At 43.4% G+C, this 25,492-nt stretch overlaps 2 protein-coding genes across 10 annotated transcripts in view; both read left to right on the top strand.

Moving 5' to 3' along the window:
• Positions 1–17,002, top strand: part of GRAMD1C (GRAM domain containing 1C) — a 53,215-nt gene extending 36,213 nt beyond the window's left edge. For 5 of the 8 annotated variants that reach the window (XM_051778919.1, XM_051778925.1, XM_051778921.1 and 2 more), the window contains 10 exons: positions 258–417; positions 7,199–7,345; positions 8,146–8,264; positions 9,352–9,494; positions 11,174–11,277; positions 11,967–12,146; positions 13,650–13,707; positions 14,222–14,332; positions 15,156–15,261; positions 16,781–17,002. In XM_051778919.1, coding sequence (XP_051634879.1) covers positions 258–417; positions 7,199–7,345; positions 8,146–8,264; positions 9,352–9,494; positions 11,174–11,277; positions 11,967–12,146; positions 13,650–13,707; positions 14,222–14,332; positions 15,156–15,261; positions 16,781–16,858 — 1,206 coding nt within the window. In that variant the 3' untranslated portion in view covers positions 16,859–17,002. Of the gene's footprint in view, positions 1–257; positions 418–7,198; positions 7,346–8,145; positions 8,265–9,351; positions 9,495–11,173; positions 11,278–11,966; positions 12,147–13,538; positions 13,708–14,221; positions 14,333–15,155; positions 15,262–16,780 lie in introns of those variants that run through there. The other 3 variants (XR_007903018.1, XM_051778920.1, XM_051778923.1) reach the window with 3 other exon arrangements.
• A 1,079-nt stretch (positions 17,003–18,081) lies between these two features.
• On the top strand, positions 18,082–25,288 carry ZDHHC23 (zinc finger DHHC-type palmitoyltransferase 23). 2 transcript variants are annotated; one of them, XM_051778933.1, is made up of 5 exons: positions 18,082–18,242; positions 18,460–19,146; positions 19,804–19,971; positions 20,763–20,917; positions 21,007–25,288. In XM_051778933.1, the coding sequence occupies exons 1-5, from the start codon at positions 18,136–18,138 to the stop codon at positions 21,069–21,071; spliced, it is 1,182 nt and encodes a 393-aa protein (XP_051634893.1). In that variant the 5' UTR covers positions 18,082–18,135; the 3' UTR covers positions 21,072–25,288. The 2 variants fall into 2 exon arrangements, with proteins under 2 accessions (XP_051634893.1, XP_051634892.1); XM_051778932.1 differs by having other exon boundaries at positions 18,083–18,242; positions 20,763–25,288.
• Positions 25,289–25,492: the final 204 nt, after the last annotated feature.

The following is a 25,492-nucleotide window of genomic DNA, read 5'->3' as shown; positions in this document are numbered from 1 at the left end:
ACAAGTAAGTCTGTTCCTTGCTACCAGGATTTAGTGAAAGATTTAAATAAAGAGGAAGGGAGGTTGTCTGGGGTAGAGGAACAAGGGAGAAATTAGCACTTAACTGTGTGGTGATCAAGTAGATAGAACTTGTGGCTTCCTTTGTATGGCTGTCTTCTTTGAAAGTAACTTTCTCTTTGAGTTTTGGTGTGGGATTTTTTTTTTAACAGTCTGTGATTACTGATTTTTTTTTTTTTTTGTCCTCTGGGTTGTTTCAGGTGGAGGAGTCCCTAAGTGAGAAGCAAATAAAGAGCCCTCTCACGTCTTCAGAAAGAAAACCTGTTAAGCTAGTCAGGAGCAGGTCTTTAGAAAAGTCCTTGGACCTTAATGAGAATGAAAATCTTCCAGAGAAGAGCAGTGCCTCAGATAGTGAAGAAGGTAAATCCTATAACAATTGGGATCTGTAAGACAACCTGACTTTGGTGTTCCATCTCACTTGTGGAGCAAGTTAGAGAACTTTCTGATCTTATGAAACTTGTTTGCTTATTTGTTTGACGGAATTGCAGCAAAAACATCTATGTATCTTAGTTTCTGGGGAGAAAAAAGAAGTTGCTGGGTGTTTAGAATGAACACAAACAAACTGTGGTTTTGATTTTTCTCTCTTGGTGGGTAGAGAGTTGCTAACAGCTTAAACTAAAAAAAGTTTATTGACAATGAGGTGGTGTTAGTTCACTTTTTATGTTCTCACAGATATTTAAAAGATTTTTGTTTTTTTTTGTTTGCACTTCTTGGAAACTGAGGGAAAACGTTTCAGGCATAACAGTTCTTAAGTTTCTGAAAGATCTCTCCCATCCCCCTTCTTTACACTTCTACTTTCTTAAGGCTTGTGGGCTCCAGTGTTACTGATGAAGTAAACTGAGGAACTCACTGAAAGTCCAAGCAAGACAACTTCACGGCTTTCAGGATAGTATTGTGCATATTCTGAATGTGATCTGAAAATGAAAAACCTTCATGAAAACCTTAATGAATATCTTGGAGCAGATTACACTTTCTGAGCCAACAGTTAGTGTCTTAATGGATTCTAATATACTATCCTCATAACTCATACCTCATTACCCAGTACAAGATGAGAAGAAACTTGGATACCACAGTGGTACAGAGATGGTAACTCGACTGTTACATGTTTCTTTTGATCTTCTCACCATAGGAGGGAAAGTGTAGCACTATCTCACAAAATGGTTTTGGTAAAAGAATTTTTGCTATGTCCTTGGGAGAGAGTTAGGCTGGAGCCTGCCTTCTACCCGGACTGGATGACAGTGAGACTTGTGCTGAGGTCCTACAGTAGCCCCTTGCAAGTTCACATTTTCTAAGGAGAGCTTTTCACTTACCATGGGGAACTTTTCTGTGCTACAGGGCTCTGGTTGTTCAAGCAGCTCACTGAAGTTGTGACGGATGTTCTGTTAAATATCCGAATCTTGGACTCTGTAAATGCCTTTAAAATGAAGTGTGCAAAACCTGTACTGGTTCCAAGGTTATATGGCGGTGTGCAAATGAAAGACAGAAAAGCTCAACAGCAGCAGTGTGCTTAGTGGCAGCTGAATATTTCTTTCACGTGTGAAAAGAACTTACTTTCATCACTCGTTGGCAGAAATAGAACAGTTCAGTTAATGGAGGCTGGTTCTTAATCTCTCTGGGAAATTTTGTATCTTACCCTTTCAGAGTTGACAACTGAAGTTGTGTGCGGGGGTCTTTATGTTGGGATCATTGAGGAGTCCAGGAAAGCTTTTAAAGTTATGGATTGAATTGGCTGCCTGCAAATCGTGATTTTTGCCCGGGGATATACTTTTTATTCAACTAATTTTCCTTTTGCTCACCCATACTCCTTCTGTGTTTGCTGGAGTTCAGATTCAACTTGATGCATGTCAGATTTTATCATTTTTGTGAATATACCTAATTGAACAGGATGCTGTTTATGCCATACTCCTACACACTTAACAAGCTTCACAAATTAATTTACTCCTTCACAGGTGTATCTTTGAGAGCAGCAGAAAGTTTGGCCTTTAGATGTTTTAGATATCTTGCAGTTTTCCTATCTTCTTAGTACCACATCTCTCTTCCGGGTTTTATTTTTTATGGGAAAGGTCTCCAGTGGAACTAACTGAAAAATAGTCCTGTTGTCTTTCATGCTGCTAGCTGCCTGAACAATAGTAGTAAATACTCCCTGTCATCCTTGCATTAGTGATGTTGAATAAATAGAACATTTTAAACTGGAGATGTCTCTTTAATAAAAAGACAACTGACTTCATGCTGCTTTTCTTATTTCTCCTCCCTCCCCCAAGACTAGTCTTTTATTCAGAGCAGGATTTTCTAGACTCACAGCATTAATCTTTTCTCTCAGATTCTTCATGCTTAGAATTTTTTTCTTCTGTTTCTGTCTGTTTTCTATTGCAGTTGCCCCATACCCTTACAAGGTGAATTCCTTCACGCAAACGAAATAGCTTTCCTACATGACAAAGCTTTACCCATGCGATTAATTTCTCTTGTGTCCTCTGGCTCATACTCAGGCTGCCCATGGAGGTGTCCTGGCAAATAAGGTGAGGGGCAAGCTCAAAACTCTTGTTCTTCCCAACACTAGTTCCCTTGTCCTAAGCAGTTCTCACACTGGTTACTTTGGGGGAAGTAGGGTGTGCATCCCGCTAGGCACCACTGGCCTATGGACCTGCATCTTGGTGCTTTTGTCTGGCTTCATAAATCAGAGTATAAATTCTTGAGCCATGACAAACTTTTGACTAAGCTAAAAATTAATATCTGTGGTCTTAATTGTAAATTTTAGAAAACGATTTTTAGTTCAAGCATGGAATACACATTTCCAAAACAGGGCCAAGAGTTTTTTTAATTTCCTCTAATGACTCTTTTGTATGTAGGGTGGGTTTCTTTGTTTTTTCCTTTCTTTCATTGGCAATGTTCAGCTGCATGAAATACTTCAAAGAAAAAAGGGGAAAGCAGGAAATTGGAAAACAATGTTTTCTATTAGAAAACTTTACTGTATATGAGGGCATAATAAATTTCTGATCTCCTTGCATAACTTGACAGATTTACTGCATTGTTTCTATTTGTACTAATAACGACCTTAAATGTGCGGTCTGCAGGAGAGTGTAACTGTCTGCACTGTGGTGCTGTGAGATGGGTACAGCAGTGGCTTGACCTTTCTTGGAGACAGGGATGTATGGGGCATAGAGTGTTTGAAATACAGGATGGTTGAAATTGGTTCAGCCTTGTGTTGGTTTCCCCCCACCCCAAGATAGGAAATTTTGGATACACGGTGTATGTAAGGAAGAGTAGCCCTGTTATCTTGTTGGCATTTTAATCAAAATAGTGAAAAGACATATTTTTTTTGAATATATGTCTATATCTATCTGTTTACACAGCTGGTTTGGGGGATACATGTTTGAGTTGTCTAAAGGCAAAAGGCATAAGGCTGGGGGTTTCTTATCTTGTGAACTGGAAAAAGCTAGCATTGAGACAGTACTTAGTACCTCCCCAAATTAATTTTGTACTTAGTCTTTTAAAGTATAGGAGAGTTCTCTGAAAATGGCTAATTCTGCTGATACAGTCTTCAAATAGATGATGTCTGGAACATGTTCAGTTCTAGGAATTGGTTTTATTAACTTGATTTCAGGTGTATCTGGTTAAAGGCTCCTACCTGTATGTGTTCTTCATGCAGTGTGCACTTTTTCCCCCCATCCCCAGTGGTACAGAAATGCTGAACAGTGCCAAGATTTGCATAGCTTTCTTTTTTTTTTTTTTTTTTAAAATCCTGATCCTCCCCTAACTCTGTGGACTGGAAAAATCAGCATCCTTATTAATATGTTTGATAGCCTCTGCTCCTATCAGTTCAGCTTTCTTAACTTGCTTGTGATGTGTGTTTAGCTTTCAGCTGTTGGTTGTTGATGACAATTTTAAGAACAAGTTTTTTCTTGCTGCCCCCTTCCCCTGCCCCACCATTTTCTGTCTCTTTTCTTGCACTGCATATGTTTTTAAACCTCTACAATCACTGCTACATAATGGTATTATATTCAAACATTATTTCACAGCTTGCCTTGCAGTGATGAAAATGACCTTATAAAGTGCAAGGCAGTAGAGGGGGAGGGAACAGACTTGCTGTCTTCAGGCTGAACCAGGACACTCTGGGTAATATATTTACTTCTGGATTTCTGGGTCCCTAGGGATTCTTACCCAAAGTCAGAATAATCTCATGTTCTTTTATCAGACAGCTCCAATTCAGCTATAAATGTATTCAGGCTAAGAGAGTTAGTGTTGATAATTGCATGCTGCTGAGGGGTTAGAACTGCATTAAAAGGGAAGGAGTTAGACTGATATCTCTATACCTGTACAAAACATTTTGTTCATAAAGAATATTTCTAAGCCAGTCCTAGGTCAAATGCATGATGTTGCTCTAGTATAGAGATAAATTAAGGCAGATCCAAGTTTACCTGTGTGAGTAAAAACAAACAAAACAGTAGACAAATGTGCATCTTTATTTGTAGCGGAGGTAAGTGGTTAAAGCTGTCTATTCAAATTGCAAGCATATCAATTGTACACTTATTCTTTGCTGTGTTACTGGTTGTGCTTGCTGCTTTGTCTAGGTTTTTTACAGATAAATTTTGAGAAACCTGGATGAAAGCGACTTGAAGCTTGTCAAGCTCTTGGTGTATGCAGCAACTTGCTTCCACAGATGTGGAACTCAGAGCAGCATTTATACATACATGCACCTTCCAGACCCGTCGTCTAAAAGATTTCCAGGCTTTCTGGAGAACAGCTGTTTGAGTCCTGGCATCTAAAGTAGCTGATAGGCCTGATATATAAACCCAGTTTCAGGCTGGAGTTTCTGAAAATACTGCTTTATGTGCTAACAACATTTTTTAAAATTTTTTCTTTGTTTGTTCTAAGAACTGAGAGGGATTAAAGTAAAAATGTATTTCTCGATAGACACTGTCATGCACTTTGTACTTCATTAACTATTCCTTGTTAAAGACATGACTAGATAGAAATAAAGTGTAAGTAAATCAACTAACAGGAAGTTTTGTGCAGACCTGCTAGTGTTCTTGCTTAAGACTCACTAGAAGGAGGACAGGCTTCTTGCATGAAGTGCAAACCAGCTCAGTAGCAAAGTCTGCACCCTAAGGTATTAATGCATGGGCTTTGTGCGTATTGTAAGTTTCTGTGGCTTACCAAATTACCTTGCATCAGCAGAAAAATAGCAGCTGTCCTCAGGCATTTCAGGTGATCGTGACGTTGTGCTGTTTAGCTAAGGCTTACTGAGGTAGAGGCAACTAAATATTATCTTGTATTTGCTAAGACATATACAAATAGCTGACAAAGCTTATCTGATGCATGGTGACTTGATCATGTGTCTGGGCCTTTGTATTTTCATTTTTTAAGTGGTAGCAGATTTCTTGGGCATGTCAAGGTCCAGCTGAGTAATGCTCAACTGGAGTAACTAGGTTTGAATTACCTGGTACCTGACTCCACATATGTTAGCTGATGCACAGTAGGCAAAAGGGATGTCAACACCAATATCTGAAGCTTCCTGTTTCTTAGTGATAGAGAGGAAGTGGTGGGTGCGCTCTGAAAGGAGAAGTCTGTAATGCTGATCTTGTTAACTGAGGTCAAATTTACAGTTCACTTGGCCTGCGTTTTGTTAGAGTTAGATTTGGCTGGGAGAGGAAATATAGTGAGCATAAGCTGAAAACTCAGGCAGAATTTCTGGCTTCCCACAGAATGTTTCAGTGCAGCAGAATTTGTATTCTACACATAATAACTGCATATTGACTGGTTAAATAGGCCTCTTGAAATGCGTGTTTGCTTTCTGTCCCATCTTGTAATTGTGTGGAATTACAATTGCATAAGCAGAACGTGGCACAGGAAGGAAGTCAATCTCTTGTGCAAGCACAAAAATACGGCACTCACGCTTCAATTTTGGGGTCCTACACTGAAGCCTGAGAGATCAAAAAGAACTTTTTTTGAGGCAGATGTGTAATGGGGATTTTTAGCAGGCTAGAAGCAACACTAGAGAGGAAATCTGCCCAGTCAGAATTGGGTTTCGTTGGGGACTGCTTTGGTGTTTAGTTGCTGCATTTGCATTTATCAATCCTGACTTCTACTAAGCAGTAATGTTTTAAGTGCTGCAACTTTAGCTTGTAGGCAGTGTGTGACCTATAGCTTGATATTCAGACTACCTTTGTGTTGGTGGCTGGCACTGACCTTTCCTAGCTCTGAGCAGTCATTTGTATTAGTTGAAAGGTTAGGCATCCTAACTGTCTGTCTGCTGCAAGATTTGCTTTTGGGCTTTTTATTTCATTTTAGTAATATGTGTGTGTGTGGGGGGGGAGTGTTTTGTGGTTTTGGTGATTCTGTATAAGCAGATTGAGTTGGGGCTGGCACAGGAGACTGCTTGCCCTCCAGGATTGTAATTCTGTCTCTTATCTCTTGCGAGAGTGGCTGAGACAACCACAAAGCTGAGTCATGCCAGCAACCACCAAGAAGCAGAAATAGCAAAGATCAGTGCTGCAGCCACACAACACCTCTGGGGTGCTTGGTGGCTTTGAAATGGGTGATGCAGTTGAGCCCCTTGGTGCATTTTTGGGACTGCAAAATGGAGCAGGGTACCTCCTGTGTTCCTGTTAAATAGGTATGGAGGGAGGAAGGGTTTGAGGAGCTGTTTCTGAGTCTACCTGGTCTCTTAGACTGTGGATGCTACCAGCATTACAAATGTTAAAAGCAGAATTCTGAAACTAGCCACAGCTGAGAAGAAAATTATTATGGTTTCACTGTCCTGTTTGCTTGTCCTTTGTATAATAGGCACACATATTAATAAAGATTATGTTAACTTTTTGTCTTTCCCCAGTGTTTCTTGTAGGATTAGTAGAATACTGAAGGCAAAACTAAGGAGATAGGATCTTTTGATGTTGATTTATGAATTTGCACAGGGAGATGGTGGGGGTGGTGGTAGTGGTGTATGTTTGAAAATCAGTTCTGGACTTTGTTCCTGAAGGCAACCAACCTACCAAATCACATGCCAATATCATTACTGGGTTTCTGAGAATGAGAAACAAATGTTGATGTAAGCTTGGGAAGAATTTGAGCTGTAATAAAGCTTAGAATAATATAAAGGTGCTTCATAATACTGTTCTTAACCTGCTCTCTCTGCCTTTCTTAGCAGTGAAGGAGACAGTCTCTGAGAATGATCTCTATGGGAGACTTTTTATAAACAGAGTGTTCCACATCACTGCAGACAAGATGTTTGAAATCCTTTTCACCAATTCTCACTTCATGCAGAGGTTTCTCAGTTCCAGGAGTATAGTAGGTAATAAACTCTTCTGCCTTCTTTGTTACAAACTACCCTGAAAATTTTGATCACTAAGAATTGCTAAATAGGGCTAAGGTGAATTTTAAGTTTCTTCCTGCTTTAAAAGAATTTTGAAGCTTTAAAGTTTCACTATGAGAGAGGACATTTAAAGCTAGACTGTTGCTTCCATAGATAGCAGATGTAGATCAATCATATTTTGGAGTAAAAACCTTATTTCAGAGTACCTTAATGCAAAACTGCACTTTAACGCCTGAATTTTGGGTAGGCTATTAAGTTGATGCATTCTGTGGGGTATTTCTCATTACATTGTGTCCCACAAATAGTGAAATTTGTATGGCTGGCACAATCACTGCATCTTCTTAAATGATACTCATGGGCCTTAATTTTCTGTATGAGTAAATTTTATTCACAGAGATCAGAAGAACAGAAAATTAAGTCAAAAAGGGTAATATTTATTCGGTGTCAGCTTGGAAGGCAAAGTGGCAAAAGCTTTTGATAATGCTGAGTGAATCTATTCAACTTTAAGCAGATGGGAAATGACATATTTTCATTTAATTGCGTATTCTTTTCTATACTCTCAAGTCTCTTTGAGTAGACTCGGGTTCAGCTACTTAGTGCTTCCGCTTTGTTCATCAGTGAGCTACAATCTTCCCCTTCCTGAAGAAAACCACAACTATTTGGAATCAGTTTTCTGTCTTTCTCCCCACTGCTGTTCTCAAGCTGTTAAGATATGATTGGGCAGAGATAATGCCTTTTAGGTAATTTGTATGTGAGATTTTGCATAACTTCTCATCTAGATGCTGTATCAACCCCTTGGAATAGAGATTCCAATGGCAATCAGTTGAGGACTCTGACGTACACTGTAACGATTAACAATCCACTCTGTGGGAAGTTCACAACTGCAACTGAAAAGCAGGTACTGTGTGCATGTGTGTGTCTGTCTGGTGCCCTTTAAAGCAAGGGAGATGTCAGCTCTCTGGTCTGTCAGAGTTCTGACCATAGATTAAAGTTCAGTGAGATGAATGTGGATCTGTAGTTTAAACATGGCATCTCTAAGCCCCTCTCAACATTAGTGAGCAGATGGTCATGAAATCAGAGAGGCTTTCTACCTTTGCAGATGGCTGTAAACTCCCACAGAGTTTGTGGGGAAAGGTATTAACGCTTCTTAGGAATTGGGGGATGAAAAGAAGCAATTAAATGCTTTCAGTGTTCATTTCTGGGCTCCCCAGTACAAGAGGTGAAGAGTCCAACAAAGGGCCACTAAGATGATGAAGGGACTGGAGCATCTAATAGGAGAAACAGCTGAGAGCTGGGAATGTTCAGGCTGGAGAAGAGAAGGCTCAAGGGATCTTACAATGTATAGAAGTATCTGAAGGGAGGTACAAAGAAGTCTGAGCTGGGCTTTCACTACCAGGGCTGTCAGTGGTGCCCAGTGACAGGACCGAGGTGATGGATACAAATTGAAACACAGGTGATTCCTTCTGAACGTCAGGAAACACTTCTTTACTGTGAGGGTGAAGGAGTAGTGGAACAGGTTGTCCACAAAGGTTGTGGCATCTCCTTCCTTGGAGATACTGGAAAACCACCTGGACATGGTCCTGGGCAACTTGCTCTATACTGCCCTGCCTGGGAACAGTTTTTGGACAAGATGACCACCAGAGATGCTTTCCAATCTCAACCATTCTGAAATTCTGCTTTGGGAAAGATGCAGGTCTCAAAGAAGAGCTGTGGTAATGAGTCAGTGGCCAGCCTTGCATCTGGTACTTGAAGTGGCAGTGGGGAAGTATTGCTGCTGCCTATGCTGACTGTAGCAGGAGGCATCTTCTCTTTTCTCACCCCATCTGTATTTGACACTCTTAACTGATTTTTATGGTGGTTTTTCAGGCTTCCTCTCTATTTCACTTATAGTTGGTTGATCTAGCTTAGGGAACTCAGGCTGAAAGAGGGGAAAAAAATTGTGTACCATGAATATACCTTCTTATTTTTACTTTCTTTTATGATAGATCCTGCATAAACAGAGCCAGAAAGGCCAGTCTTATCAGGTGGATGCTGAGGTACTGACCCATGATGTCCCCTACCACGATTATTTCTACACTGTGAACAGATACTGTATCAGCCGCACGTCCAGTCACAAGTGTCGATTGCGGTGAGCCTGGGTGGGGCACAGTGGGAGGGGAGAAGCCAAGGCACAGATCTTACAGGTTGATGATGTGTGCTTATTAAAAAAATGTGCCTGTCAGCAGCATAGAGATTGTCAGTTTCTCTTGAAGTTGGAGATATCTTCTGAAACATAAGCTTGCTTTATTCCTTGTCACATGTATGCTGTATTTGGATCTCATTAATGCAGTGAGAAATGAACTCGTGTTGACTCTGAGGTACAGAACTCATCTCCGACTGGGTTCTGACCAGCCGTGGGTTTTGGAGTACAGCTGTGTGAGTGGGATATGTTGGAACAAAGTGAGATGTTTTATTACAGAATTTCCTAGATATCCTTGCTGAGGGCCTGCAGAGGAGGGTGGTTTCACCAAAAGGTGCAGGAAAGATGGAACGTACTCAGTTTTGCTGGAAGGATACTCAACTAAACTATACCTAGATAGGAGAGTTCTCTCCCATTTGTTGAAAACATTTGAAGTGATCAAGTTCCATGTTGAGTACATTTCTATGGCTCTCTGACTATGTAATCCTTGGTAGTTCTTGTGTTGTCATTAGTAAGACCTTGTATCTCAAACTTCAGCAGGAAAGGTAAGCAAGCCTGGATTCTATTCTGGCTTATTTCAGGATATAAAAGTAGTAAAGACTTCCCCTCTACTCGGAGGAGAATGGAAGAAAAGTCCTTGAACAACTTTTCTAGATGATTTTTTTGAGTGAATCACTTCCTCTTTGAGAACTAAGCTTGTTTTATCTGAGAGACGTGACAACCCTAGGATAAGAGTAAAATAAAATCTTAGGTTTCAACATGGTACACAGACCAGGCATGTACAGAATGAAAGGCACATGGTGATGTTACAGCTGGCCTTATACTGTGATTAAAATGGCTCAAAAACTCCATTTGAAAGGTTTCATTTTGTTAGACTAGAAACACAGTGGGCTTGCATTGATGTGGAAGATTATTTGAAAAGTTGAAAAAAGTGTATTCTAGGATGGTCGGTGCTCTTGACTGAAACTGAAGTCACAGGCTATCTTTTTGTCCCTTATGGAGGGCTTTGGGATTCACTCAGTTGCTAGAAGCATCCTTCTGAAGGATTCTACTCCAGTTAATTTTTGTTCTGGAAGTGCTATTGATTAGCTTGACCTGGGGAATGCAAGCCAGGAGTGCCATTTCCCCTCTATCATGCTCACAGAAAGACAGATTTTAATTTCTGTCTGCTCAGGGTGGGGTCTGAGCACTTGATTTGTGAGTGGTGATAATGAATTTTACTTGCTGCTTTTGAAGTGCCCATGTAATATATATGTGTACACATACAAAGTAAAAATCAGGACTTTATGATCTGAAACCCTGAATCTTATTTTAAATGTATGTTAAAATGAGAATGCTTCAGTGGGTAAAAATGGTCTGCTAATCTGAGTCTGAAAGAGAACAGTTTAAAGTGTTTCCCATAGTTTGGACATTCAGATTTTGAGGCTTTGGCTAGAGATGTTGTCTTTGCTACTGTCTATTTCTTGCATTTCTTCAATGAAAGTGCTGCCCAGGTTGAAAGCCAGGGCAGTTCCAGTTGGTGGTTCAGATAATAAACATAAGCTAGAGGCCTGCTTCTGATGAGAGATTTCTGTTATCACTGTGATGCCTAGAAGACCGCTCTTTCATTATTGCATTCTGTTTACTAGGGTTTCTGCAGAAGTGAAGTACAAAAAACAGCCTTGGGGCCTTGTCAAGACTGTAATCGAGAAGAATACATGGGGGGGAATACAGGAAAACTTCAAACAACTTGGTGAGGCATTTTCTTCTTTGTGCTGGAGTAAGGAGGCTACCTTTGCTCTGTATGTTTTCACATCTGTCAAACTTGGTTCCTTAAAGAATGGGTTGAAAAAAAGACACCTAAGCAGTCTCGAAGACAGAATTTCCTGTCATCAATATATCTGCCACTTCCAGGGTATGAAAGAAGCTAACATACCTTGTATACCTTGTCAGAATCGCTTTCTGAAGGAAACATGAAGAGCAGCAGGAAAGCTGTTACTCTCAACTGCATGTGCTTATCTCTAAGCATTTCCTTGATTGTGCACATGAAAAGAGAAGCAGTGGCACTTGGCAGGCTCCATGGATATGTCTGTTAACAGCCTGGCCAGCCACGGCTTCAGGCTCGCAGTCTAACACAATTCCTAGTCTCAGTCTAACAGTGTTTTGCAGTGCTCTTCCGGCTGCTGTCTTGCATATCATTAAACAATCCCGCCAAGGCTGAACACGCACCCATCTCTGAAAAGTGTTCCAAGTGCCCTCTAGCAAAGAGGACAGGTGGTACAGGTCAAGGTGTAGTTTGTTAGACCTGCTTTAAGTTTATTTACTAGAAGATGCACTTGTTCCTCTCACTGCTGCCCTCCATAACTGACATTTTAAGTCTTCATTGCTAAGCTTTTCAGCTTTGCTTTTGGCAGTTCAGTAACTTTATCTTTTCCACTGCAGAATCAGATCTCCTAATGGAGGAATATGCAATTAATCAGTCCATAGAAGACTCTGGAAAATTAGTTGCTCTGAGACGAAGACGACGCACTTTACACCGGGGTCTGGCAGAATCACTTCCCAAACGCTCTTCCCAACATTCCTCTGGTGACATGGGAGTAGAGTCCCAGGGCAGCATAATAGGTAGGAATTTTTATATTGTGTTTTCCAAAAGGTGTGTTCAAGGAAGCACAACTCTTACAATAGTGCAAGAGTAGCACTTCTGTATATATTACTCATGTCTTTATTTAATCAGTGTGATAGCAAATGCTTTAATATGTTCAAGTTTGCATAAAGTAGGTTGGGAGCATGCATAGTCACTTTTAGCATGATTATCTCATGAAATTAAGCTTAATATCACCTTCAGTTTTAAAACCTAAAATGCTGCTCTCAATGTGCATAAGATTAAAATAAGATTGAATCAGGAAAAAAATTAACCTGACTCTTGTACAGTTTCAGAAAAATTGCTTTGTTTCTTCAAATAACAGCATACCCAAGTAATGAGTTGATTCAACTTTGTCAATTGTGTCTTGGCCCTGTCACCTCACTTTTGTTTTTTTTTTTTTTTATGTTAAGTCTGTTTCCCATCTGCTTCTGTAATTTCTGGGTCACTGAAGTACTTCTTGCAGCTCCATTGCCCTAAGGCATGACAGACTTGGTCACTAACACATGCAGTATTAGCTATACCTAGAGAGATCAGAAACATCTGTGCATTAATGTGTACCAGAGAATGGTGGATTCCATGACAGAAGTTGAATTGTAAACACTGAAGTGTTTACAAGTGCAAGTGCACTTCTCTGAAAGGAGAAGCAACACTGAGTATAGCACTGAGAGAATATTTGAATCAGCAGCATGTGTAAAGGACTGTTTACCTATCTGAAATTACTTCTTGATTACTTAATTTTGCTACTGCTGCTCCACCTTTTCAGATGAATGTGTCTGTCTCTGTATACACTACAACTTTGGAGTATGTCCTTTGTCCAAGGCAGGAGGTGTGAATGTATGAAACTGTAATTACATTTAAAGATCAGCCTGCCCACCGTGGTAGGTGATTGCTGCTCAGTTTGGAGAGGGCATGCACACTTCCTCTCCCTCACAAGTGTCTGGTCCCTGGTGCCTGATGAATAGCAGATAGTCTTTTGAAAGGCTGTCTTCAGGACAATAGATAAACCAAGCCAGTAATGATGGGACAAGTCACAGGAGAACTTGATTGGCACTGGTTGTCAGAAAGATTAATGTGAGCATGAGAACAAGCAGCAAAGAGCCACTTTGCAGCCTGTCTCTGCTCATGTGTGACCAGCAGTATATGTGGTGAAGGCATGTTAGTAATGGATGGACTGTAGCCTTCTCAGGCTATGTTTAGTGATACCATGCCCCAGTCCTGTGTTGTGCCCAGCATACTGGGGTAGGGGGAATTCTGATGGGAGAGCCTGACTGTTCAGCTTGACTTGTTGGAGATGACTGCAAAAATGCCTTGGTGGTGAATGTTGGAGATGATCCTGTGCACCCACATGATCTGTTATTTTTTTCCATCAGAAGCTGTTGAGCTATTCTCTGTGAAGTGTTGGGCACTGACATATATCTGCAGGCATCCTTTAGGAATGTTCTTCAGTACTTTTTAACCTCCTTCTCTTCCATGCCCTATAGGAAGGAAAAGAGATGCAGTAAGTAGGACCACCACCATCATTGTAGTAATGAGTGTCTTGTAAGTACTCACTTGCATTAAAATGTGGCTTGACTCAAGCTCATCTTAGTCTTTATCTGTTTTTGTCTGTTCCTCTTTTGCATGTTAACATTGCATGTAGCATAATAGATCTTAACCTAATTTAACAAATGAGTGGAATACCTGGGTATAGGAGGGGAATGAATTGACTTAGAAATGACTTGGAATGAAAATGCTGATTTGCCAAACTACTCTAACTTACAGATTTTCTTAGGTCTGATCCTATTAAAAAAAAAAAAGTCTAGAATTTACTAATTCCTAGTTTTAAAAGTTCCTAGAGGAGATACTATTGGTCTTTCTGTTTGTTCCTATTCCACAGCTTAATGTTAACTGCTAAGAATTGTTTGGATAGATCTCTATTTTCAGTATAGTTCTGCCCTACACCTTTTTTTCTCCCAGAATGATTCTGTTTCCTTAGCTGTTTTTAGCCTAGATCTTGTTTTTCTAGCATTGCAACCGAAATTCTTACAGGACTTGATTTTTGTTCTCTCTACAGTTTGCTGCTCTTGGTCTTGCTGAATATAACACTGTTTCTCAAACTGTCAAAGATAGAGCATGCAGCTCAGTCCCTCTATCATGTCCAGCTTCAGGAAGAAAGCTCTTTGAAGTAAGTTGAATTCACAGTCTTTGCTTGCTTTCTTCCTCAGCTTATGTGAGAATCTGATCCAAAGAAATAAATTCTAAACACTGAAATTCAGTGGCAAGTTTTCATAAGTTCCTGGGGCTTGCTGCACTTCTGTGGTCTGTGTTGAGATCCAGGGACATGTCTGACTGCATCTTGCAGTAACAAGTTTCTCCTTTGACAAGCTGGTTTTTGGGGAACATTAACCTTAGTTTGCATTTATCACCCTGCTGTGACTCATCTTCTGTGAATATCACAGAACTGAAGTGTTCATTCTGTGTGAACCAGCATGATCTCAAAGGTAATGTTAAAGATTCATTTAACTTGTTAGCTTCTTTCTGTGAGTTTCCTGGCAAATCTTTCCCTTAAACTTACATGTTGCATACCTTTTGTATTTGGACACAGGAAGATGTTGCTTCCTCTCTTGAATACAGTATCAATAAATAAGTTAAAAACCATAACCTGATGTTGAGTCTGGAAGTGGTGTGGTGACCTCCTGTAATGACCATCTCAGAACTGATTAGAACAACTTTATTTATAAGAAAGATTTTGCTCACTGAAGTGTGAGAACTTGTTGTAGATGTAATGTGAGCACATTTTTTTTCTTAGTGGCTGTTGTCTACAAAGGTCTGAAGCAGTATCTTGAAGGCAGCAGGGATTGGAATTCAACTGCAGGCAGCTTTTTCTGTGGCTCTTCTAAAAGGATGGTTTTGGTAATGGCAGAGCAAGGGTGGCAGAGAGCAGTTGTTTTTAAAAAGGTGTCAGGGTGCTTGTTTCATGTTTCTAATGTAATCTCAATCTTTTTCAGCATATCTCCAGAAATGGTATCAAAAGAAGAGATCCCTCAGTATGATAAGGAACAGGTTAAACATGTAAAGGGAGTCTTAAGAGACTCAATTGAAATGCTTGAGCAGGTAGGTCTGACAGTCTTTCTCTGGTGATGTTCTTGTTTCTCAACAACTCAAGTTTTCTCCCATATGTTATCATACCTTTTGTTTGATGTCCTCTGGTACTAACTAAAGTTTTCGTGATTCCTTGATCTGTTTTGCTCTAGGCTTGAATTTAGTAAGTAGGCAGTGCTTATGTTTCTGATGTTTTGGATTGGTTTGGTTTTGGTTTGGTGGTTTGTTTGTTTGTTTTTTGTGTGGGTTTTTTTTTTGTTGTTGTTGTTAGTCTAAGATATAGGTATTGACGTCAATTTTCTTAAAACTTGTCAAGTACTTGTATTGATGAGAGGTGTTGATGCAGTTCTGAATCATGACAAAGCAAAGACGAGTATTTCAAAACACTTTGCTTTCTAGAACTCATGTTAAGACCTCTTAATTATTTTCCCACCTCATTATGGGGTGTCTTTGTTCAGGTTTATCCTGGCTTTTGCTCCCCACTACTCTTCTAGATATTGGCTAGAGCTTCACTTAGCTTTGGTGTCAATGGGCCACCTAATCTCCAGTAAAAAATAAATAACTGCAGACCATATGTTTGTTAGGGGCTCCATAGCTATAGAACTAATCCTTCTGTACAGTAACTTGTTGAATGCTGTTGTCTCTCTGATCCTGAAGTCTATGACTGGTAAATCTCTGGCTGAAATTTCAACTCAGTAAGTGAGAGACAGTAATTCATGCTTTAGTTTTAACTTGCAACCCATTAATGTTCTGATTTTAAGTTCCTTTATTAAACCTTAAAAGGTGATGGAATATTAGGAAAGCTGTGAGGGAAGTCCACATGTACCTCTATCCATCACCAGTTTGCTCTGTGTTCTTGTATGCATTAAGAGTGGGTAGAAACACAGTATTGCCGTTAATCTATTAATTAACCACTTTGATCACAGCATGGTTTCCATACCCTTTTCATTTTCTCTGCTTACTATCCAAACAATTCCTAATTTTGAAGTGTTAAGTGCCTTTTGAACACACGGCGTAAAAAAAAAAAAAAAAAAAAAAAGAAAAAAGTGAGAATTTCACCACTTTTTTCATCCCAAATAACACTTTTTGCCTGGAAGTTCTGACACAGTGCCTGTTACTTTGTGTTTTCTGAGTGTTGTCAATAATCTAAACACATTTTGTGCACCAGAATGCACAAGGAGGGCCAGGTATTAAAAGAAAATTCGTATTTTGCTGCCATGTTCCTTAGTATTTGCTATGAACATTATCTGTGACTAAAACTGAGTGGGGTGGCTTATCTTCTGCACTGTTGTCTGGTGAGGTGTTAAGACTTTATCATCCTGGACTGTTACTATTTATAAACTGTACAGGATATAGCTGTTAGGAGTGCACAGTAAGTCAACTGTTTATGGAAACAGGGAGGAGGAAATCACATGAAATCTTGGAGGGGAAAAAAAAAGAGTAGGGAGACATTATTTTCCTGATACCACTAACCCATGTAGGAGATTAACTTAAGTAATTGGGGGGGGTTGTGATGGTTGTGTCTTCACAGCTGAAGACTTCCCTTTCCATGCTCCAAAGAAGCTTTGACCACTTGAACAGGACACAGAGCAGCAGGACTGAGAGTTAATACCACATCAGCTTTTTGTTCAAGACATGGGAAGAGGAGATGTGCGTGTGAGGACTTGTGGGGTAGGGAATGTAACTGTCACCTTTGGACTCCTCACTGTTTGGCTCAAAAGCTGTACAGAATAAAGGTTTGTGGAAAAAGTAAGTTGGGTTCTGCATTCCCCAATAGCTTGGCAGCCTTTTCTGTCCTGCCAGCCCTCCACCCTGGGGGGGTCTTGCTTACGACCAGTGCACAGCTCTTGGATCCTGTAGTGAGTGAACAAGGGCAGTTGTACTGCTGGTTAATGGATCTGCAAATTCCAGAGGGGGGAGAACACCCTCAGCAGAGAGCAGAGCTTGTCTCGAGAAAATCACATCTTTTTATGTCAGCTTAGCAAATCACCATCAGTGAAGAGTCTTTTGGAGAAAAAGAACGATGGTGGTTTCTCAGCCACAGGATCTTCATATGATTTTTTTTAGCCATGGGGACCTTTTTAAAACGACGCACCATTCTAAGGATGAACATGCCTAAGATTAATAAACAGGAAAAAGCTTGATATCTGTTGCACACTGCAAGCTTTGGCAGTCTGCCTTCTGCCATATGTTTCCAGCTCTCCCAGAGAAATTTCAGCCCTTGGTATTTTCCCTCCATCGAGGTCTGTGCTTCAGCTCTGTAGCGCCGTGAGCCCACTGATGATGAAACACCTTGAAGCACATGAAACTTGCTTTTTCTAGGCGAGTTAAAGGGAAGAAGATGAACATAAAAACCCCAAAGCCAGTGGAAAGCCAGCCTGCCCGCGGGGTGGCCCATGGTTGTGCGACAGAGCTGGCTGTGTGGTGCGAGCCCAGGGAGGGGTGTAGGTGTAGGGTGCGGGTTGCGCGTGTAGGTCCCACAAACAGAGGTCCTGGGGCCACAGCCCTCCGCGGGGTGGCAGGTAGGGGACTCTCCCAGCCTTGTGAGCGCAGCCTCGGGAGCGGCGGCGCCGGGCGGGGCGGGACCGGGGCGGGACCGGGCCGGGCCCCCGCGCTGCCCCCGCGCCCCACGGCCGCCACCTGTTGCGCTGCCCCTTTAAGGCAGGTGCCCTCGCGTCACGCGCGGCCCCGCCCCCCCGTGCCGCCATTGGGCCGCCGCCCCGTCGGGCCCCGCCCCCCCGCACACCTCGGGCGCGCGCGGCCAATGGCGGGCGGGCACTGCCGGGTGGGCGGGGCCGCGGGGGCGCGGCGGGCGCGCGGCACTTGCGGCGGCGCTGCCGGGCGGGAGGCGCGTCCCGGCCCCCGGGAGCGCCCGGGCGGGCGGCGATGGACGAGCCGCTCTGCTGCTGCGAGTACGTGGACCGGCGGGGCCAGCGCAACCACCTGGCGGCGTGCTGCTGCGACTGCCAGGAGCTGGACGAGGGCTGCGACAGGTACCGGCGCCGCGACCCCCCGGCGGCCGCCCAGCTGCCGGATCCGTTCCCGCGGCGGTGTCCCCGCCCTGAGGGCAGCGGGACTGCGCCCCGCTTCCCGGGAAACTTGTCGGGAGGGAGGGCAGGGGGAGGCGCCGGGAGCGGGGCAGGGCAGGGGAAGGGCACGGGGGGCGCGGTGCCCCGGTGCCAGCCGGCGCTGTGCTTCCCCGCTCCATAGGTGGCTGGCGTGCAAATCCCTGCCCCCGGGAGCGCTGGAGAGCATCGCCGACACCATCGCGGACCGGCTGCGGGTCCCGTGGTTCTCGGGGGCCGTGAAGATCAACGTGAGCCTCGTGCCGCCGCTCGTCCTGCTGCCCGTGCTGCTCCACGTTGCCGCCCTGCACTTCCTGCTGGGGCTCCTGGTCCTGACGTCCCTGCCCGTGGTGGTGCTCTGGTACTACTATCTCACCCACCGGAGGAAGGAGCGGACCCTCTTCTTCTTGAGCCTGGGGCTCTTCTCCCTGGGCTACATGTACTATGTGTTCCTCCAGGAGGTGGTTCCCCGGGGCCACGTGCAGCATTCCCAAGTGGTCGCTCTCACCTGCGGGTTAATCCTTATGCTCGCAGCCCTGTCTCGAGCCAAGAAAGACCCTGGCTACCTTCCCATTCCAGCAGGCAATGAGAAGCCATCGCACCAGGTCTTGCCCAACAGGAGTGTTAGAGGGAGCTCCAGCGGGCTCCATGGTGCTGCCAGCAGTCGTGCTGTGAATGGGGAGGCCAAAGGCTATACCAGGATGGCAGCTGATGAGCCAGAAGGTGTGAAAAAGGACTGGTGCACCAAATGCCAGCTGGTCAGGCCAGCCCGAGCAGGGCACTGCAGGCTTTGTGGCAGGTGTGTAAGAAGGCTGGACCATCACTGCGTCTGGTAGGTTTTGCACTGCTGAGGCTACGCGTGTTCTCTCTCTGAGTTCCCCCCTTTCTAGAGTTAGCTTCTTTTTTTTCAGTCCCTGTCAAACAGGGTCGCTTTTGCTATGTGCAAGACCTGGGAACATTCTTTAAATATAAAAAGCTTTGTATTTCCCCTTTAAAGAATAGTTAGAAGCACTGTTTATTCTAAGTGGGTTGACCTGATAGCTAATAATTTCTACAGCATGCTTCAGAATTGCCTTTAGTTTTCTACTGGCTTTCATGACTCTGGGGTTTTTTTGGTTATTAGTACTCTCCTGGGGGGAGGGAACTCAAAACTGCCTGTGTGCATGCAGTGCTGGAAGGAGCACTGGAGTAAGGGTATGATGGTATGATCATACCCTACAAGGAGCAGTAGGGTATGACGTGTCTCAGCAAAGGATAAACTTGCTAAAAACTCGAGGCAAACAGTCTGCTGCCAGTCTATTGACTTGTGCTTATAACTTCTCTATAAAAATCTCTAAAGCTTCTTTGAACATATTTCAAAGTTCTTAGCCTGTGTTGTATGGAAGCACCTTGGAAATTAGGTTCTCTGACAGCTGGGGGGAGGGAGGAGGAAGAGAAGCCAGTTTCTTTTCTTTTTTTAAGCAAAGTAATCTCTTCTTTCCTTTTGGAGGATTAACAGCTGCGTAGGGGAGCAGAACCATCAAGCATTCATCCTTGCACTCTCCTTCTTCATGCTCACTTCTGTGTATGGGATTATGTTGACCCTGCACACCGTCTGTAGGGGCCAAAGTCCATTTGTGGCATTGTTCTACTGCCCTGGGGCCTATTCTGACTACAGGTGAGATGTCTGGGAGAGAGCTGGGGTGGGAACAGGTTTGGTCAGACAGCTTAGCTCCTGTTAGCTGTCAAACCTGACCAAAAAGTGCTCCCTAAAAAACTCTGGAAAGCAAAGGTGCATCACTGCTTTTGCCAAGGTAGGCAGCCTGAGACTTGGAGAGAGCTCACCATTTATTTGGAAAAAGTTGTTGGAGGAGCTGTGATTTGAAGTATTTATTTACTGTGTCTTCTGTAGATACCCCTTTAAATGTGTAGGTATGCAGGTAACGACAGTCAGGAATCCACGTGCTGTCTCTCCCTCTCATTCCTCCCTGTTTAGCAAGTGACTGTCCCTCCAAGTTGTCTGTTTAGAACAGACAGCATCAACATGCCTTATTCAGTAGGGAAGGTGCTGAGAACTGTTGGACATGAGTTCAGAGACCAGCACTACCACTGATGAGCAGAGCATAGGGCTGGTGAACAAATGACTCTACCTTCCTCTGTACTCCATCTCGTGACCTGTTGAGTGTGAGCATCCTTGTGTTCTTTACAGCAGGAAGAATAAAGAGCTAGGTTGTGAGATAGCAATATGCAGGAGTAACTCTGGTAGCACTAAAAGCCCTCATTAAGTGAGTCCTGAAGCTTTAATTTTGAGAAAGCCTTAAAGGATTATCTGATGAAAGCAGCAAAGTGAGATCACTGTGGCAGATGTAGACAGGGATTTGAAAGGATAGTGATTACCAGGGAAAGTCACTCTAAAACAGCTGCTCCAAAACTAAATGGCTTCCTTCCCATCTTTTTCCCTGCTGCCAGCTCTGCTCTGTCGTTCACCTGTGTATGGTACTGTGCCATTGTAACAGCTGGCATGGGATACATCCTCCTCATCCAGCTGTTGAACATCAGCTACAACGTGACCGAGAGGGAAGCTCGGCTGGCTCTGCGGGACAACACTGGGCGCAGACTCCTGGGTGGGTTAGTGATAGACACTGGCCAGTATAACAGGGGCTTCCTATGCAACTGGGGCCATTTCCTGAGCCTGGGGTCTTCTCCTCCACAGCGCTCTGCCGAAGACATCGTGTGACACCCCTCTTTCTGCAGATGATGTTGACTGACTCTTTTTAGCAGGGGAGTGGCCCCTTCCACTAGGACTCCTTTCTCGCACACCCTTCCTTTGTGGGCGGTGTATGGGCTACCTGTCCCCCCACTGACGACATCAGAGGTTTTCCCAGGCAGAATGGTTGGTTCTTCGTGTGCTGTCAGCCAGCAATAGGATGCACAAAGCAGTAAGCCATATGCACAAACATGGAGAGAAGGAGCCTACTGCCTTTTTCCACCGTGGGAAACAGGAAGAAGAGCACAAGATTTTGAGAACTTGAGTTTTCATTAGGTGTGAACCCTGGCATCAAGAGGAACCCACTGCTGGGCTTCAGAGCATGCACTGGTTCCTGCAAAGGTGGAGGAATCCCTGGTTTGTATCTACATGCAGCATTTTGGAGATGTCAGGAGGATGAACTTTGGATACAGATAACAGATGGACCCCTGCAGAAGCCAGGCTGTCTGGCTAAAAGAGACTGTCTAGGCAGTCACTGGGCAGTGCTCTCCTCTCTGGTGCATTTATTTGTTTTTACTATCTCTTATTCCATCCAGCTGTGTACATGCTTCTATTAAGTGCCTTTGTGAGTTACATTCCTGTAGGGCTGGGTCTGTGCTGGTTTGAAGGCTTGGCTCATCTCCTTCAAAGTGTTTCTGCTCTGATTATGGATTGTGACTTGAAACAGGGGGTAAATATACCAAGGAGATGTTTTGAAGCAATATGCAACAGTGAACTCTGAGGGCAAAACAAGAGTGCTGTCTGTCTAGTGTTACTGTAGCTTTATGGAAGTTACCTTTCCCCCTCCATCATGGGATAAGGCAGTCTGTGGGAGAGTAGGCAGTCCTACTAACTGTTTTGGTAGGTAGCATTTGGTCAGTTGTGTTGCTAATAACATAGTGATCCCATCTGCCATCAACACAGTTACTGTGAACTACCTGACTGTAGATCTGTTTTCTCAAGCCAAGAAGCCAAGGAACAGATCAGCCTCTGTGTATGTAGGGAGAGGAAGAGGATGTGTTGGAGGTCTCTGTTTTGGGGATAGATGACCTGTACTGGCAGGTGAATGTTAACGTGTTAAATGTGCTCTGCAAGAAAGCCATTTGTTTCTCATTAGCCTAGAACTGTATTATTACCTGGACTTGAGCTTCAGCTGAAATAACAAGGTTTTGATGGAAATGGTTTCTGGCTTTTTTGCGGCTGGAATTTATTATTACTTTTGGTTTTAAACCCTTTATGTGTGCTATAGGCCCTGCAGTGAAAGGTCTGGCTGGAAGAGCTGGAGACCACAGCACAAGAGTTACATGTTGGAACTGAGATGCAGAAGCAGAGATAAGAGCCTTGTCCTGGCTACTGATGTTTTTAGATGTGTGTGCAGGAGACACAGATCATGCCTGCTCCTGATTCCATCTGCATGGCAGGCAGCTGGGGGATGTTGGCAGAGTGATGCAAATTCTGTGTGCTGCTGTGCATTAGCTTTGAAGGGTGGATGGACTGTACATGGTGCCAAAAGAAAGCAGGGTTGGGGGTGTTCCTTTAGATCCCTGCTGTATTTGGTGTGTATGTTATTGATTACGTGTCCCAGTTTAATGTAGAGACCGTGTCCCTCTTTGCACTGTGTGGTTTCCTTAAGTGGCACTTTCCATAACCAGCAGATAATGGATGAGCAGCTGCACTTGGAATGTGTCTGTGCAGAGTTACTGACTTACCAGAGTTTCCCTTATTTCCTCTTGCCCTCTGGTCATCCAGTGAGCAATCCTTTTTAAGTAGGTAAAGAGACACCTCTCTTGCTTCCTGCCTCTAACCAAATACACTGAGAGGTTTCTGACTGCTTCCCTGGCCCTAATGTGAATAAAAAGACACCCAGCTAGACTGTACAGACTGTTCCTCTACAACCTTCTGTTTGGTTGTTGGAGCCTGTCCCTAGGAGTACAAATTGACGCAAAGTCCACGTTTCCACATGAGTTTTCTGTAAATGTTTCCATGGCACATATGCATTTTGTGATGCCTGCTGAGATGAACTGGAGCTTGGCAACCCTGGAGACAAGGATGCTGTGGGCTAGGAGGTTTGTGATCTTAGATTTCATCCTGCTGACGCTAGGGAATATGAGGCAGAATGACTTCCTGGGCTAAACGAACCCCTACAGTGGAGACAGCCAACTTCTCTGTCCCGGTATGCACAGGAATCAGTCATGTGCCCACGAACTGAACAGGCCCTGGAAGCATTTGCAGGTTTGAGATAAGTGGTTTCTCAGAGTCCTGCTACTCCTGGCTGGGAGAAAGCAGAGCAGATCGCAGATCATTTCCCTGGCAGCGCTGACCCTGTGGTGCTCACTTTCTCCTACAGGCAGAGATTCCTTGCTACCTTGCAGCCTGTGTGTCAGTGTAGCCTTGTCCCTTCTCTCTTAGTGAACTGCTTGCACTCTGTGCTGTTCTTGCACAGACTCTCTGTGCTGTTCTCCCAGGCAGCATGGATTTTGGAGTGCAGATTAGGAATGGAGGACCTGGGACTAATGTAACCACTCCATATGTTGTTCAAGCTTGCTCAAGTACAGTGAGGGCTAAGTGCTAAAATAAATTTTAATTTTGCACTCCAGGGGGAACTGAAACTATTCGGGACACTTAAAACTCCAGCCTTGCAACCTTTTTCTAGGAGGAGAATGCAGTGCTGATTCCCCAGTGAACAGGAAGTTCAGATGGCTGTAATCTGCATAGCAGTGGTGACTTAAATGGCATATCTTCTTCTTGGGAGGATTTACCTTGTGAATGCCTTGGGAGATGGGAACCATGAAGTAACATGATATATCTAAAAGGCATCTTAAAAGGATGGATACTTTGGAGCTCTCCTTTTAACAGCCCTGAGAATTAGCAGGAAACACTTGAAGGGCAACTCTCCCATTTGCAGTTATAGCAAGGGCAAACAGTTGTGATCTGGTGCACTAAAGGACAATTTTTTTTCTGAGTAACTTTTTGCCGAGCTTGTTATTGACCACGCTGGTAGAAAAATGTTAAAATCTAGGCCTAGTCAGTCCTCAGGCTCGCTGTGTTAATAGCTGCCTAGATCTGTGCTGCCTGGGGGTTGGAGCAGTGGGAACAGCCTGCATTTGACAGATGACCTGTGGGTCGTGTGTGGCATTTTCGAGGGGAGGACCAGTGTCTTACCTGTAAAACTGCGTGCCTGGCAGTGCAGAAAACCTTACCCTGCTGACCCTTGAAAAGTTTTCCTGTGTAAGAGAGGACCTAGAGCTGATCAGCAGCAGGGAAGGATTTTGGTAATAGCTAGCCCATAGTTGGAAATTAGTTTATCCTGCTTTAACCATGACCTTTTAAGAGGCATTTGTTGTTTCACAAATAGTGTGGACTTTGCAGACCAGGCAGCTTTTAAAGGGCCAGGGTTCTGATGTTGCTGCTGTTGTAGTGTTAAACCCTCCATGTCCAAATGCCAGCACCCTACTGTTTGGTGACTGTAGTAAGAACTGTGCACCATTAGATACAGCCTGTAAACAGTGGCTTGGCACTCTCTAACTGTGTCTTCCTGCATTGTGGTTTTTTGTAGGCAAGTCACAGGTCCCCACATCGACTGTTTCTCCATTTAACTTGTCCTTAAATGACAGAAGTCACTGGTGAGCCTGAGCTGGTGCTGCTTGTGACTCCTAATCACATTTCAGCCTTCATGCTATGATGGTGCTTTTTTTTCCTTTCAAAGTAGGTTGCTTTCAAGTGTCTTAATGAAACCATTTGCTGTAAAATTTCTTCTGAAGTTAAAATGGATACTGCCTCACTGCCTAATGTCTTAATAATGTGCTTGGTTTTTTCCTTCTATATGAATGTATATTGCCTCATTAGGGCAGAAAGCGTGTGTGATTATGGATGTGTTTTCATGTATTCCTTTCAGTGAAAAATTTTACAGTTACCTAGGATTCTTTTCCCCACTACCAGGATGTTTGGACAGCAAAAATCTTTCTGCAGACAGGTGAGGTTCTTTCTGAAATGTGGGAATTCAGCCTCCCAAGATCTTGTCTTTATGGAACTCCTCTAAGGATGATGTGAAGAGCAATGGGCTCCGGAGAGTGGGATGTTTTGGGTTCTGGGGTTTTTTTTAACCTAAGCTTGAGGAAGAAACTGTGAAACATTTGTGATCTTTTTTTGAAAGGACTGGTGTGTGTGTGTATGTGTTTGTCCATTTTGCATCATATTCAGTGTTTCCAAATGGATACAATTAGGACTCAAAATAAATTATTGGAAATGAGCTGTGGAGTGGCCTGTTGATTTATGCCCACACACTCAGCCAAGCCAAATGACCAAAAGCTGCTGTCATCTCATGGCTATTTAGCTGGGAGCTGGACGTGGGAATAAAGCAGCAACCGGCTAAGGAAAAGTTAGGAAACAAGTTCTGCAAAAGTTGACCTTTGGATTTTTTGGTGTTGGGATGAAACAGACCTGCTGGCAGTTC

The sequence above is a fragment of the Manacus candei genome, unplaced genomic scaffold, assembly GCF_025592945.1.
Source record: "Manacus candei isolate 608988 ecotype Guabito, Panama unplaced genomic scaffold, ASM2559294v1 h1tg000014l, whole genome shotgun sequence".
NCBI lineage: Eukaryota > Metazoa > Chordata > Aves > Passeriformes > Pipridae > Manacus > Manacus candei.
This window is presented reverse-complemented; position numbering and strand designations above follow the sequence as displayed.

What these genes read in the sequence shown, in the direction of transcription:
- ZDHHC23 (XM_051778932.1), top strand. Translation starts at nt 18,136, where the DNA reads ATGGACGAGCCGCTCTGCTGCTGCGAGTACGTGGACCGGCGGGGCCAG. An exon ending in CTGGACGAGGGCTGCGACAG is followed by an intron (nt 18,243 to 18,459) that starts GTACCGGCGCCG and finishes CCCGCTCCATAG; the next exon opens with GTGGCTGGCGTGCAAATCCC. An exon ending in GGGGCCTATTCTGACTACAG is followed by an intron (nt 19,972 to 20,762) that starts GTGAGATGTCTG and finishes CCCTGCTGCCAG; the next exon opens with CTCTGCTCTGTCGTTCACCT.